This window comes from Peromyscus eremicus, chromosome 4, assembly GCF_949786415.1.
Source record: "Peromyscus eremicus chromosome 4, PerEre_H2_v1, whole genome shotgun sequence".
In the NCBI taxonomy this organism is placed as follows: domain Eukaryota; kingdom Metazoa; phylum Chordata; class Mammalia; order Rodentia; family Cricetidae; genus Peromyscus; species Peromyscus eremicus.
In genome coordinates this window covers 153,110,953-153,126,708 of record NC_081419.1, presented here as the reverse complement: position 1 = coordinate 153,126,708, position 15,756 = coordinate 153,110,953, and the positions used below count along the sequence as shown (strand labels likewise).

The following is a 15,756-nucleotide window of genomic DNA, read 5'->3' as shown; positions in this document are numbered from 1 at the left end:
CCTTATAACAACCATCCTTCAGCCTCCCAGAGAACAAATGCCCTTCTAAGAACTCTGCATAAGCTATGGGATAGCCCAGGTGTAAGAGTACTGCAAGCTGAGAAATTCTCAGCTAATGAGGCATAAATCCATCATCCATGAAGAGTCCCACATAGTGGGCTGCATTCAAATGGGTTTACATGATTTGTACATACATGATATTCTTCTCTCAAACCGTAACAGCAAGACCCTTGTGAGTCACAGTCTCTATTCTGACATCCCACAGTGTGAGCTCCCACACAAACATAGGTCTTGTCTGCTTATCAGACTCTTGGAGAAGGAAAAGAATATGTTCCAGTAAGACATAAATACTCCCATATCCAGAGATTGTGTCACACACCTTTAATCACAGCACTTGGGAAGCAGAGGCAGGCAGGTCTTTGTAAGTTTGAGACCATCCTGGTCTGTACAGCAAACTTCAGATCATCCAGGACTATATAATGAGACTCTGTCTCAAAAAATAAGAATGCTCCCACCACAGCCTGTGTGTGTCAGCCAATGTGAGCCTATAGATCATCAATGCATACTATAGATCATCTCCACAGGGTACTGTGGACAGCAAACATGTAGATATACAAGTGAATAGCACTGTCTGCAAAAATCACCAAAAGAACCTTGTTGCTGGTTTTGAGGACCATGGTGATTGTCTAAATTCTAGTGGAGAACAGTGTGAGGGTCACCTATGGTAGGGCCAATTTGGAGCTGAAGAAAAACACAATTGGATGCAGATAGCAAGGTATGTCACAGAGAAAAGCTGTTTCCTCAAGGAAAACAGGAGTTTGTGGGAAATTTATAACAACTCCAAGGTTACATGCCAGCAGGTGGTGAGCAATGCTCATGCAAACAGAAATACTTTCTTACCTGAGGTCTGCACCTGTGGTCTCTGGGGGTCCTGGGTAAGATAAGAGAGAAAGAGAAATACACACACATAAGACTTAGATTTTTAGACGCATGTTTACCTAAAAGTACAAACCTAATGAAACAACTTAGATCTTTCCAAGGACAAGATGCCCACCCTTTGCTGACCTACAAGAACATCCCCTGAGGTCAGTGGAAAGAGCTGCCCCCTCAGCAAAGTGCTTGCTCTAGGACCTCTACACACACACACACACACACACACACACACACACACACACACACACACATTTTCAGAGAAGATCTGATAGTCTCTCTACCCTCGGGCCCAGGGTGTTCTCTTTCTTTAATTGCAGATAAATGACAGTTTCTAGAGATAGATATTAACTACCGGATCAAGTTGGACAAAGACCAGGACCAACGAGACATGGCTGGTTACAATGATGAGCATTAGTTACAAGATGTGCATGGGTCCAACCAGAATAGGCAGCTCTTTTTTTTTTTTTTTTTTTTTTTGGTTTTTCGAGACAGGGTTTCTCTGTGTAGCTTTGTGCCTTTCCTGGAACTCACTTGGTAGCCCAGGCTGGCCTCGAACTCACAGAGATCCGCCAGGCTCTGCCTCCCGAGTGCTGGGATTAAAGGCGTGCGCCACCATCGCCCGGCTAAGGCAGCTCTTATATATCAAAGCTCCTGGATACTCTGTGAAGTAACCCTGTTGGGATCAACAGGAAGTTCCAGGTGAGGTTGGGGGGTGGCCAAATGGGTAAGTCTCAGCTTCTTTTGTTGTTGTTGTTGTTTGTTTGGTTTGGTTTGGTTTAGTTTTTTTTTTTTTTTTTTTTTTTTGAGACAGGGTTTCTCTGTGTAGCCCTGGATGTCCTGGAACTTGCTCTGTAGACCAAACTGGCCTTGAACTCATAGAGTTCCACCTGCCTCTACCTCTGTCTCCCAAGTGCTGGGATTAAAAGGTGTGCGGCACTACCACCTGACAAGGCTCAGTCTTAACAGAGTGAACAGGTCTTAGGCCCTCCCCTCCACCTACTGTCAAGTTCACCCAAGAGCTTTCAAATACTCAATAGCACAACAGTGATCTCTGGGAAAAAGGAGGATACTGTCCAAAGACCAGAGGCCTTTCCTTTCCAAACTAAGCAGGCTCCTGACTGAACTCTGCTACCCCCACTCCCGTAGATCTGTACTTGTCCCCACATTTCTGTCTGAGGCAAGTCTGTATGAGCTGAAAAGGACTTCAGGAGACCCTTGAATACTTCACTGAGGAACAGCTGAAGGACCCTAAAGTCCCAGGTGCCTAGTGTGCATCAAAGGCTACCAGAAAGCTGAGCATTTATGGTAGGATTTGTACTACTGAAGAGAGCTGTTGTACAATGATATCAACAGTTTCAGAAGGGCTGCCAAGGATGGGGACCAAGGCCAGACTGAGTTGGCACTCACCTCGGAGGGTCTTGGACCGTGTGCGGGCTCGCTTGTCATCACCTTCTAAGCTCATCTGTAAAGAAAAAAACAACCACAATGTTAAGAAGCAGCCAGGGCCAGCACCTGCCATGTCTAGAACCATCAGGGACACTTGGCCATTTTCTGACTCAAATTTTGATGATGACAAGAAGATTATCTGTGAATGACAAGAATGGGACCAAAAGAAGCAAGTTGGGATAGTGTTGGTGGTTCTGCTGGGTAGAGACCATCAGACTTAATGATATCTCATCCATACTTCCTAGTCCCTCACAGTGCTCCATCCATACTGCTTCATGTTCCTATCTGCCCACAAAAGCCACAGCCTCATGTGTATAGATATTTTATAGTACAAGGGACTCTGGCACAGGAAGTAATACCCACTGCTTGCCTTGCCAGGCAGGTAATAACCATATTGCTAACCATAGATTCAACTGCTAGAGATAGAACTGGGTCAGATTAACATAGTCCAGGGCCTGGCCTCCATGGACATTTCCTTCCTACTGGGCTCAGGTTTTCATGTTCCTAATATAATAGGGTCATATGGGTAGAAACTGGTAGCCTGAGCAACACTGGCCCACACATTCTCTGGCCTACTAAGGACTACCAAGTCCATTAGAATCCTCACTCGAATAGAGAAACCTCTATAAGGCTGCTGACCACAATATGGTCTTTTGAGAAAACCAGGGAGGAGCCACTATGAAGGTGACAGCCATAGATAGAGCATACCTGAGGATGAGGGTCCCCAAGTGAATCCTCATCTTGTGTCACCATGACAAATCTGAAGGAACAGATAAAATACTGGCAAGCTCTGTGATTTGGGAAACAATCCTCTCATAGATAGCAAGGCTGGGAGGGGCAGGTGTGTATCCAAGCAGAAGAGTGGCCAATCCAGACTTCACTACCTGTCTCCATGGTCAGGAAAGATAAGAGGCAAATCGACATCTGTCCTAGACCATAGATACCACCAGGACAACAAAGCTCTGTGTGAGTGCTTTGGCAAAGGGGGGAAGCAAGCGATTGGGATACATTGCAGAAGGAAGGGAATGGCAAGAGACAAACCTCTACCTTACCAACTAGAAAGAAAGAAAACAAAATTCCTCAGTTGGCAGATGAAATTCACAAGTGAACTTTTCCATAAAGTAGCCTAGCATACAGTGTTTTATGTAATTTGTTGAAGAAGAAAAATTAAGACCAGGGTAATTTATGCAACCTGTCGGCTCCAGGCTGTGGAGCACAATACTATAAGCCATGTGTTTATTATAGCCTTCCAATAGAACAGAGACAATTTCTATAATTTCTATTTTTAAAGCAGAGGCTCCCTGTGGACCAATTGCTCACATTTAAAGTAAAGAGAGGAGCAGGTGTCAAAGGGACGACATTACATCTATGAGCCTTCAAATGTCGATTGCACTGAGCCTGTGCACAACGCCTTCTGAGGCAGGGCACACAATGCATCTGATTGCCCCATGCCTGTGTTCAGCTGAAATGTAATCTATAGCTTTTTGTGTCAGTTTTCCCAAGGAAATTGGCAGGCATTCTGCTAGATTAAAGTATGCCTTGGCAATTTGGATTTCCTGCGGATAAATTATTCAAGGGGCAAAGAATAGAGAGGGCTACAGGGATGTGTAATGGGCATTGCTTGCAAACTGTGAGCTCCCATTGATGAAGCTAACAGCTGTGGCATTCATTGTCCTGAGCACCTTCTCTTTGCAATTTACTTGCATCAAATATTCAATGTACAAGAAGTTCTCTTCAGTGTGCATAGCTTTGATTTTAAGAGGGAAACTCCTGAACTTGTAGGAGAGAAACCCAGGCTCTTTAATATGATGAGAACGTGTTTACAGAATCTGGATGACTTGTGAACTCAATGCCAAGGGGCGATTTTCCTCTCATTTTTTGAAACTGTCAGTGGTAGCTGCTGTAGAGGTATCTGGCAAAATGTGTGGGCAATTTATATGCTTTCCTTTACAAAGCACTACAGAAGGTTCTACAAACCTCTTACCTGGAGATAGCATACCCATTAGCATGCTCAGGGAAGCACTGTGCCCAGCACTACCCAGACTCACTGACTATTGGGCCTGGCAGCAGACTCCAAGACCTCCTGCCTGCTCCATATAGGGATGGTCTCTGCCTATGGAGGCATCTCATTGATGCAAAGGCAGTGAGGTGCTTCTCATTTTCCCCTGCTTTATTTTTTAAAAACCTTTTACTTCTTCCAAGCACAAACAAACAGGACCTCGTGTTTTTGCACAACCCACATATAACTCAATGGCCTCTTGCCTTGAAGGTAAAAGGTTCCCTTTGTTGAGACAGATAATCTTGCTCCACTGTGAGACCAGGGATTTTCCCCACAAGCAACATCTGCTCTGTTTCTTTACATCAATTTCATACTGCTGATAGACTACATCTTTAGTTCTGACATTTTACCAGTTTTGTCTTGTATAGGAAAATTGGAGAAAAAAATTCCAAACGTAAACACATTGTGTGCAGCCGTAGCTATTACATTAACCTGAGAGAACTGTGTCACCATCAGGCACTAAACTTGATTTCTTGGTACTATACTTAAAAGCAGTCTCACTGGAAGGTGATTTTTGCTTTGATCTGTTCTGTATTGCTTTAGTAAAGGCAAAAACCAGTCATGTGGGCTCTTTTTAAACACAATGACTAGTCCTTTTTCATACTCACTTGCCAAACTGAGCTCCCTGTGTTGAACCTTTTCAAAGTCAAGTACCAAAATAGCAAATGCAGCAAGCAGCCTCCAAACCTGCAGATTACTCCTGGCTCTGTTCTGGTTGTCTGAGCAATAAACCCAGAACTCAACACAGCCAAAACAACAACAAATATCTGGTCTTTAAGAAATCTTGGGGCCAGGCATGGTGGCACACACCTTTAATCCCATCACTGGAAAGGGAGAGGCAGGCAGAGCTCTGTGAGTTCAAGGTCAGCCTGATCTATATAGCATTTCCAGGCCATCCAGGGCTATATAATGAGACCCTGTCTCAAAAAAAGAAGAATGGAGGGAAAAGGAAATAATAATCATAGTTTAGTTTTCTAGAGGTCCAGGGATTCCCTAAGCTAGTTACTTTTTGTTGACCTTCACCTTGACCTCTGAGGCCAGTTGCCAATACCCTCCAGCATGAAGGGCTCACTACCCACATTTTGCCTTTCTGCATTGATGGCCAAGGACTATCCAAGGACATAATACATGCTGAAACCTGACCCTAGATGAAGGTGATCCAGCCTTAGGAGGTTTGCATATCATTCTAGGAAAGTGGTGAGGCTGTTCAGGAGTGAACACGAAGATGAGGGAGATGCTGAGCCCTGAGAGCCTAAGTGGGGATAGGGACAATGAGCTGACAAGTAAATACCTAAGAATGTCCATGACAGACACCTCAGGATTGGGCTGAGTTAGCCCCAAAAGCCAAGAGCACCTTTGAATAACCAACTCAAACTCAATGGTCAGATGTCTGCCATCCCTCTGACCACCATCCACATCTCAATGTTCTTAACCAGCTCATCTCCCAAAAGGTCCCTATCTTGTGCTGAAGAGAGCTCCCTCATTCACAATTATGAGGTTATTCACTGTCTCCTGCAGAGAGCTGCCCAGGACACATCATGCACAAAGGGCAGATGGAGAAAAGAGTGAGTATGCGGGGCAGTCAAAACTATCTTGGAAGCTGGTGTTGCTGGGGTATGTCAGAGGGAGATGAGCAGACAGCTGCAGAGACTTGGTAGGAGATTCTGGGCCTCTTGACACCATGGGCCATTCATTCTAGCCCTGGACTTGGAGAAGATACTTCAGTGTTTTATTTTAGTTAAAATGTACTCTAGCAAGGAGTGGTGACACACAGAATTAAAGATAGGCAGAAGCAGCCGGGCGGTGGTGGCGCACGCCTTTAATCCCAGCACTCGGGAGGCAGAGCCAGGTGGATCTCTGTGAGTTCGAGGCCAGCCTGGGCTACCAAGTGAGTCCCAGGAAAGGCGCAAAGCTACACAGAGAAACCCTGTCTCCAAAAACCAAAAACAAAACCAAAAACAAAACAAAAAAAAAAAAAAAAAAAAAAAGATAGGCAGAAGCAGACAGATCTCTGTGAGTTCAAAGCTAGTCTGGTATACATAGCAAGTTCCAGGCCAGCCAAGGCTATTTAGTGAGACCCTATCTCAAAAAAAGTGTTCTAATAACCAGACAAGCTGAAAAACTAGAATAGATTTAGGACAATTTTTAAGTCCATCATGTGGATTACAGTGTTCTAATGGAGGACTAAGGTTTTTGTACAACATACTTCTGGAGACTTGGGAGAGAATGTGTGCTTCATCCCTGCCCAGAGAAGGGGCTGGAGTAGATAAAGGTAGCATAAATTGCCCATCCCACATCCTTCCTCACTTGGCAGTATCTTATTCACTCCATTGAGGGTAAAATGAAATACAATGGTTTGCCTTGTTTTTGGCTCTCCTTGTGGCAGCCAAAAGGGATACTGTCTTGTTTCCTGACAGTAGTGTTAACCTGTGCAAGCCCAAGTCTGGGTCTACCACCGGGTCAGGGAAGGGGGCACTCCACTTAGAATTTATAAGCATCCTTCAAGCACCAGCCTTACTTTCTCCTTCATAAAACTCCAATAAGGACCCTTGGAGTCCTGATCCCATTACTGCCCACCATTATGTTTACCCTTCCTTTTGTATATGAGTTCTAAGCCTCCAGGTCAGCTCATAGCCGAAGTTCCTTAGAAGCCCTCTATATATTCTACTTTGTATTATCTGAATCTCTGTGACTAAACTATGTGCCCGTGCCCTTGTATCCCACTGGGAGTCATCATAGTAACTCCTGGTTCCTTGCAGTGACAGTTCTGTTCTCCTTTGGGGGATATCCCACTGTGTATCTGACACTCTCCTCACAATCTTTCCACCAATTATTCAGTCTGCTTACAATTAAGTATACCAGCCACCTCCTGTGGTATAGAAATTTCACCACCCATGGGGCATTATTCAGTAAATGCCTCAGGAAGGGGTGTCTTTTGACAGTTCTAAACAGGAAATCTGGCTCACTCCAACTCCCAAATAAGAATTTATAACCACCTATTAGGCTACCTAGTAAAGCAGCCATATCTGTTTCAAATTTCATAAAGTAAATTTCTTTCTTTGTCTCTTCTTTGAGACATAGTCTTGTTATATGGCTCAAGCTGGACTCGAACTATTGGCCATCCTACTTTATCCTTCCAAGTGCTGGGATTACAAGGGTACCTAGTTTTAAGTGGATTTTCTATCTCTCCAGGGTATAATACAACAACATCAAGTCAGACAGCTAGAAAGGAGAGTTACCTCCTTCACTGAAGGTACTTCTTTTAAATTGTCCTTACCAGAGACCCTTGTTCCACAACTCTAGTTGTCCACTAAGTAGTGTGTGCCTTGGGACCAAAGGTTTTGTTCTCAGATCCAGAAGTGATTCAAGGGTCATCATCTGTGCCTAAAATACCAACACATGGTATCCGCTAACATGCCAACACAGGCCTTCTCTGACAGCCCTACATGGTCCTGAGCTATCCAACTACCTGAACTATGCTGAACTCGGAGGGTGAGCACACCACTGGTCTTATAATGTGGGCCACTCCTTGGTCCTCCCAGTTGGCTCCTCATCTTACTCACATCCCATCTTAGGTCACTAGCCCCAGCTATCCCTCTTAGTCTCCTCAGTTCTGGGCCATCATCGGTCCTTTCACATCCTCCCTCCTCTCCTGACCTATTCCTCATCTTAGTTTTTTGTTTCTTTCTTTCTTCTTGAAACAGAATCTCATCATGTAATGGCTGTCTTGGAACTCACTATGTAGTTCTAACTGGCTGGCCTTGAACTCACAGAGATGTGTCCAAAGTAAGGATATTGGCATATAGATGATACAGTTATGAAGCTTTAGTGCTACTAAGAGGGCCTGAGTGTCCCCCAAGCTCATTAGCAGCACCTGCATTCTGAACAGTCACATGTAGTTCATAGCAGGCTCAAACCTTCTGAGCATGCTGTGCCTGGGCTGTGGGAAACTAGAGACCTACTCCACTCTGACCAAGGAACCACTGAAAATACTTTGCTCAGAGCCTAGGTCAGGCCACTTTCATGGTAACACGATCTGACACCTGTGCCACTTGGGGAGTCCTTTGGGCTAGGGTAGGGTAAAGTGGGAAAGGTCAAAAATTCAGTGATGGAGATAAATAATATTTTACCATAATATTTAAGACATCAACAATATAAAAGATCCAGAACAAACAAAATGTCACAATTAAATATAGAGAAAAGATACATATTTAATATGGATCTTCAAAATGCTGATAACAAAACCGAACTGAGTGGGAGTACTTAGCAAAGTGACTGTAATAGACATGTTAAAACGTACATTTCCACCATCAGACACAAAGGAAAGATAGTGTATTCTAATAGTAAAATACAAGCACCCTCAGCTCCCATCCTGCCTTGAACTGCATGGTCTTTGATATCTGGGCTGTCCCTATGCTGGCTGCCATGCATAGGTGTTGGCTGAGACACTCAAGGCAAAACCTCAACATGTCAGATAAGAAGTTGGCATTTGGGGGCTAGAGAAATGGCTCTGTGGTTAAGAGCACCGGCTGCTCCTCTGGAGGACCCAATTCAATTCCTAGCACCCACATGGCAGCTGTGGATTACAACTATCTGTAACTCCAGTTCCAGGGGTCCATGGTACCAAACATTCATATGATGCACATATATATGCATGCAGGAAAAATACTCAAACACATAGAACAAAATAATAAAATAAAAAATGGAAGTTGACATCTGGACACTAGAGAGGTGGCTCAGTGGTTAACAGCACTTATTGCTCTTGCAGAGGACCCAGGTTCAGTTTCCAGTACTCACTTAGTGGCTCACAATCATCTGTAACTCCAGTTCTAGGGGATCCAATGCCCTCTTTTAACCTCTGCAAGTACCAGGCATGCACATGGTACACATACATACATGCAGGCAAAACATTCACAGACATAAAATAAGTACATTTAGAATATTTCTTAAAGAGGTTAGCATCTGCCCTCCAGGTATGGATGTCTCATGCTTCTTTCTACCTTGACTCCCAGCTTTGATGCCACCTGCTCTGGAGAGCTGGTCTTAGACAGAGCAAGTCAGTGGGAAGTCGTAGAATTAGGAGGTTGGTGGCCAAAACCATGGTCATAAACATAGACATGATCCCCAAGCTCAGGAGTGTCCCTGAGAAGCAGGGACCCTGTGTCACATCTATCATGCTTTCTGAGCAGGCATGAGGAGGGGTGCATCATCTTCCACACTTATGAAGATAAAAATAAAAGATCAGCAGACCTCATAGATCCCTGCATCAGAATTCACTATCAAACCCTGGAGACGCTGAGCTCACCCAGGCCCAGAAAGGGAAAATGTAATAGGTGCCAACATGCATGACAGAGCCCAAGTATGAACACACAAGTTGGGGAGCTGGCTGAAAGGTGGGTATCTATCATCATATGAAGTTTTATCTGTTCAGTCATTCTTTTTCCTCTAACTGAAAAAAAAATGACTAGGTGACCTTGGTCCCCATCTAGACTCTGAAGCACCCATGGACAAGCTCTTACCTTGTTATATCTGCACAGGAAATGTTTCTCAGTTCTGCAACTGCTGGTCTTGTCTTCCTGTGTCCACCTCTGGGTCAGAAGTTTGCCCCGGAACTCATTTTCTGAGGGTTTAAAAGAATAGAGGTTCAGAAAAGGGAATTCTAACAAATGTCAGCCAGGAAGACCCAAGAAGAGAAAGAGAAAAATCCAGGATACTTTTTTAACATAGCATTTATACAGTCTCTGGAGTCTATCAGAAAGACAAACAAATACATGGCTCATGGTTGTTCCAGGGAAAAAAGAAACCCTTATACTTTGGATACAGAGGTTCTACACCATGGTCTCACCTCTGATGGCTACTTTGCACATGTGTCACAAAGTATAGACATCCATATACATGGCTATTCAAGCAAGACCACTAGTGTGAATCATATGAGACCTACCTTGAAAAAAAAGCTGGCATTGAGGAATTTTGAAAATTAGTTGACCAATGAATGAGTGATTGCTCAATCATAACTGCATCTATTATTATCCCAAAAGAATGTGCAACTCAGATCCATTTGCTTAATAAACACGCATTATGTCATTCAACTTCTCAAGAGCATGCTGACTTGCTGACTGAGGAAAGTGAATCCCATCCACTGGGCCTGATCAGCTCTGATAACATTGCCTCTCATAAGAAGCCCTGGGCCCCATCAGCCTTCATTGCTTGTTTTTGGTGTCTTTTCTCCTCCTGGGTTCTACTTCTCTCCAAGGCAATGACTACAGTTAATATTTAATTCTCATAATTCACATAAATTCACACATCTAAGCAGAAGCTGAATACATCAGCTGGACATGACAAAGAAATGCATTGTGTACCTATTCTCTGAACGTCATTCCCTGTCTCCATGACAACCTGCTTTCTATGCTGCAGAGTTTCAAAGGAAGGTCATTAGTAACCAGCAATAAAAACAGGAAATGAATATTTCTACATTCTTCTTTCTTCTCCTTGGAAGTATGTTTAGATTTAGCTAAATGTAGATCAAGCACATGTTATTATAAACATTATCTTTCTCACCATTACCCCATATTTTCAGTGGAGTGCATACCGAATGCTGTTTTCATCCAGAATTATAGCTCTTGGCCCCAGTAACCCTGTATTTTAACCAGAGCACCCTCTTCTTTCTTGTAAATATCTCCATCCCCTTAAAGAGTTCAGATTCCCTTCATGAGCCAAGACAAAGAAGGAATTAGATGTAGCTGCCAAAGGTACAGGTCTTCAAAGGAACAGTGAGCTATAGGACTTGGCACATCCTGCATATACCTACTATATGCCTTCCTCTCCTTGAACTGTGAGTCCATATATGGAAATGCTGAGGACCTCCAATGCTCTATATGATGAGAGATAAGCAGTGTGCTGTACTTCTCCAATCTCATCATTCCTAAGAATTTGGAAATCAGCCCTTTGAAATTCTCCACCACCTTTAGCCCAAGAACTACTACTGTTTTAAGTCAACCTGAGACAACACATCTGCACAGCAAAATACCAAGATCTTAAAATCATCCATACCCTAAAGGGTGGTTCTTATCTATCAGTGATAACAAAGCCAATAAGCATCTCAGAATAAGAGCAGAACATAGGCCTTTCCTCACACCCCCTAGAAACAGAGCACACAGTTCAGCAAAATGCTGACACCCAAGTCAGAACTTCGTATAAAAGAACCTGAAACCAGCATGACACAATTTGCTTCCTTTGTCCAGGAAGTTTCTTGCAACAATAAGTCAGCAGTGTGAGGTTATGCTATGGTCCCTTTATCCACACTGGGACCTACATATGGCCAGGTCCTGCCCTATGAATTCTACATGCTGTGCCTTTAGTCTACTGTCTAGACTCTGTAAAATCCATACCCCACACTAAGTTGAACAGCATGCAGGACCAATCAGTCCGAGGAGAACCCTGCCCAAGAGTGTGGAGATCAGCAGTTATGCTTTCCACAGATTCACAGTGGTACCATCAAGCCCATAGCTCATGCTGACCTGACCCTAGGGTCACCTTGCCCTCTAATACTTAACACCTTTGTACATAAAGTGGAAGTAGTTACTTGAAGATTGAGAAACATTTGGAGGAGCCCTTAGTGATGCTTGAGGGAAGCGTTGGTATTGGCGCCATCATAACGTTTACCATCAGAAGTTGACTGAGGAAGAGGTTTTGATCAAACAAGACCATTTCGGGGATTCTCGGGTCTCTAGTGAGCTCATCTGAATCCTATCTCTCTATATAAACAGCCTCCATATCAGAGAACACACTGCTCAGAAAACAGCACCCTGTGGCCAAGGTAGGGTGTTGATTGTAATCTCTGTTGGAGACCTTGAGCTCTCCATGCTGACCATGTGTTTGTCCCACAGCAGTCCCAGATCCACAGTTACAGGACTCTGTGCAACAAACAAACTCAGCAAAGCAATCAGGGCTTACTTAGCCTGAGCCACAAGGAAGGCAGTTATCCTTCACCAGTCCAAGACTCCCATATAAGCTAGGAGGTCAGAACACAAACACAGCCCAGTTATCTCTAGATGATGGGGCCTACAACCTTCTGCTCAGCTGTCTTGTAGACCCAGGCCTGGGAGCATCATTCCTGGGAAGAGCACAAAAACTGACCTGCTGGTTCCTGTCTCAGGTTTTGGACCCTGGTACCCCACTGTACAGCCTCATGGAAGATAGGACCTCTTTGATTTTTCTTGGATCACCTTGACTCAAGACAAGTCACCTGCAGAGCTTGTTCCTCTGAGGACCACAACAGATTTACTGGGGGAACCTACTAAGGGAACCCTCTCTTTAAGGAAATCCCTTTGGCCCTTCCATCTCCTATTGGAGGGCTTGGTTCCCAGCTGAGTACATTAGTCCATCTGACTTTTGACTGGGGGATCCTAGTAGTATCATTGCCACCCATTCCTCTGAAGCATTGAACCTTTTTTTTTTTTTTTTTTTTTTTCCACTCTTCAGCAGCCTGAGGCAGAATGTGTAAAGCACAGTTGGTCTGGACCTCACTCCTTTCCCTGTCACACCCTTCCCAAAGAGACTGTGTGCCTCCAAAGACATGTGATGCTCCTGCCTGGCCAGCCTCTGCTGGTCTCCCAGACAGACTTCAGAAGCCCTCTTCTATCCCCCGCTCTCTCTCTGTCCACAAAAGCTGCTGCTGCCCATGTGACCAAAGCTTTCTGGATCTCACTGGGACTGCTTCTGATCTCTCCAGATGTATTTTATGTATGTTTGTTTTTGTTAGTTTATTTGCAAAAACTGACAAAATGAATATAAAATTCACATGGCAATTCAGGGAATATAGAGTAGCCAAAACAAAATTTTAAAGAACAAAATTGGAAACCTCATACTTCTCTGTTTCAAAACTTACCATAAGACTAGATTTAACAAGATAATAGAGTCCGAGTATCCACACAGAAAGGACATGCAGATAAATGAGATAGACTCAAAGGTACAAAAGTAAACTTTGTATTTTTATCAACATATATTCAACAATGGCACTTGAATAATTTAGTGGGAAGAATAATCTTTTTTAACAAATGTACTGAGACAACTGGCATCCAATAGAATGAAGCTAGATGTCATACAGTGCAAAAAAAATGCAACTCACAATATATCACAGATATATCTATATACTAAAATTTTTAGAAACCCCAAGAGAAAACCTCTTGACTTTGTATTAGACAATGGTTTATTTATTGTATACAACACTAAAGTAATAAACCAAAATCGTGCATGGTGGCACATGCTTATATCCTAACACTGTGAAGGCTGAGGCAGGAAATCACAAATTCAAGACCATCTTGGACAGCATAGGAAAATCAAGTCTCAAAAAAAAATTATATAGGTCTGAAGAGATGACACAGTGCTTAAGATTACTTGCTATTCTTGCAAAGTATCTGTGTTCCATTCTCAGCATCCACATGGCAGCTAACAACCATCTGTAACTTCAGTTCCAGAGGATCTGATGTCCTCTTCTGGCGTCTTTAAGCACTGCATGCACCAGCTGCACAGACACATGCAGACAAAACATCCATACATATAAAACAAAAATAAATAAAATTTTAATTGATATATATTGGACTTTTTCTGGCTAGTTTTTTCTCAACTTGACATAAGCTAGTGTTATCTGAGAGGAGGGAACCACAATTAAGAAGATGCCTCCATATGACTCGCCTGTAGGCAAGCCTGTTGAACAGTCACTTAATTAGTGATTGATATGGAAGGGCCCAGCCCATTGTGGAAGGGGCCACTTCTGGACAGGTGGTACTGGGGTATATAAAAAAGCAGACTGAGCAAACCATGGGAAGCAAGCCAGTAAGCAGCATCCTACCATGGCCTCTGTTTCAGTTCTTGTCTCCTGGTTCCTGTTTTGGGTTTCTGTCCTGATTTCTTTCAGTGATGTGATATAACCTGAAGAGTTAGTTGTAAGATGAAACAAACCCTTTTCTTCCCAAGCTGCTTTTGGTCATGGTGTTTTATCACACACACAAAAAAAACCCTCTAACTAAAACAAGTTTCATCAATGTTTAAAACATTTGTCTTCAAATAATATTGTCAAAAAAATTTTTCCTAGACTGCAAGAAGATGCTTGCAAATCACATATTTGATAAAGGATTTGTGCTGAAAATAAAAAAACTCTTACAACTCTTTAATAAGACAAATGAACTACTTAAATATTCAAAGAATTTGAAAAGATATTTCTCCAAAGACAATATATAAATGGATAATAAACATATAAAAAGACCTCAGCATTGCATCATAAATTAAATGCAAATCAACTGTGAGGATATCACTTCATTCTCACTAAGATGGTTAGAACAAATCTAAAACCAGACAAGTATAAGTTATGATCTGTAGAAACTGGAATCTCCATTGTTGCTGATGGACATGTAACATAGCAGTCACTTTGAAAATATTCTGGCAATTCTCAAGGTATTTTTTTAAGATTTATTTTTTATTTTATGTGTATGAGTGTTTTACCTGCATGTATATCTGTGCACTGTGTACATGCCTGGTGCCTACAGAGTTCAGAAGAGGGCATCAGATTCCCTGGAACTTGAGTTAGGAATGGTTGTAAGCTACCATATGAGTTCTAGGGACCTAACCCAGGTCCTTTGCAAGAGTAACAAGTGTTCTAAATTACTGAGCCATCTCTTGAACTCCAATTATCAAGATGTAAAATATATTACCATCTAACCCAATAATTCTATTCCTAGATATCTGTGGTGGTTTGAATAAGAATAACCACCATAGGCTCATAGATTTGAATGCTTTGTCACCAGAGAGTAGCACTATTTGAAAGGATTAGAAAGATTAAGAGATATGGCATTGTTGAAGGAAATGTGTCAATGGGGTGGGCTTTGAGGTTTCAAAAGCCCATGCCAGGTCTAGGCCCTCCCTCTCTGCCTACAGATCAGGATGTAGCTCTCAGCTACTACTCTAGCACCTGATTTCATGTCACCATACTCCTTGCCATGATGATAATGGGCTTAACCTCTAAAACTGCAAGTAACCTTCAAATTAAATGTTTTCTTTCATAAGAGTTGCCTTGGTCATGGTGTCTCTTCACAGCAATAGAACAGTGACAAAGACAATATCTACCCAAGAGAAATGAATAATGTAAAATATGATCACATGGCATTTGTCAATAAAAAAGAATGGTGTGCTCATATACTCTACATGTAGGCAAATCTTTAAAAAATGATCACTAAAAGAAGTCAGACACAAAAAGCACATGTCCAGAATAGGCAAGTCCATAGTGTCAGAAAATAGACCCATAGTGGCCTGGGACTAAGAGG

The 15,756-nt window shown here is 42.8% G+C and overlaps 1 protein-coding gene across 3 annotated transcripts in view; it reads right to left on the bottom strand.

Moving 5' to 3' along the window:
- Positions 1 to 10,050, bottom strand: part of Myt1 (myelin transcription factor 1) — a 43,791-nt gene extending 33,741 nt beyond the window's left edge. For 2 of the 3 annotated variants that reach the window (XM_059259846.1, XM_059259847.1), the window contains exons 1-2: positions 2,341 to 2,395; positions 901 to 931 (exon numbers count right to left, since the gene is read on the bottom strand). In XM_059259846.1, the coding sequence (XP_059115829.1) occupies positions 901 to 931; positions 2,341 to 2,395 (86 nt within the window). Of the gene's footprint in view, positions 1 to 900; positions 932 to 2,340; positions 2,396 to 9,957 lie in introns of those variants that run through there. The other variant, XM_059259848.1, reaches the window with a different exon arrangement.
- Positions 10,051 to 15,756: the final 5,706 nt, after the last annotated feature.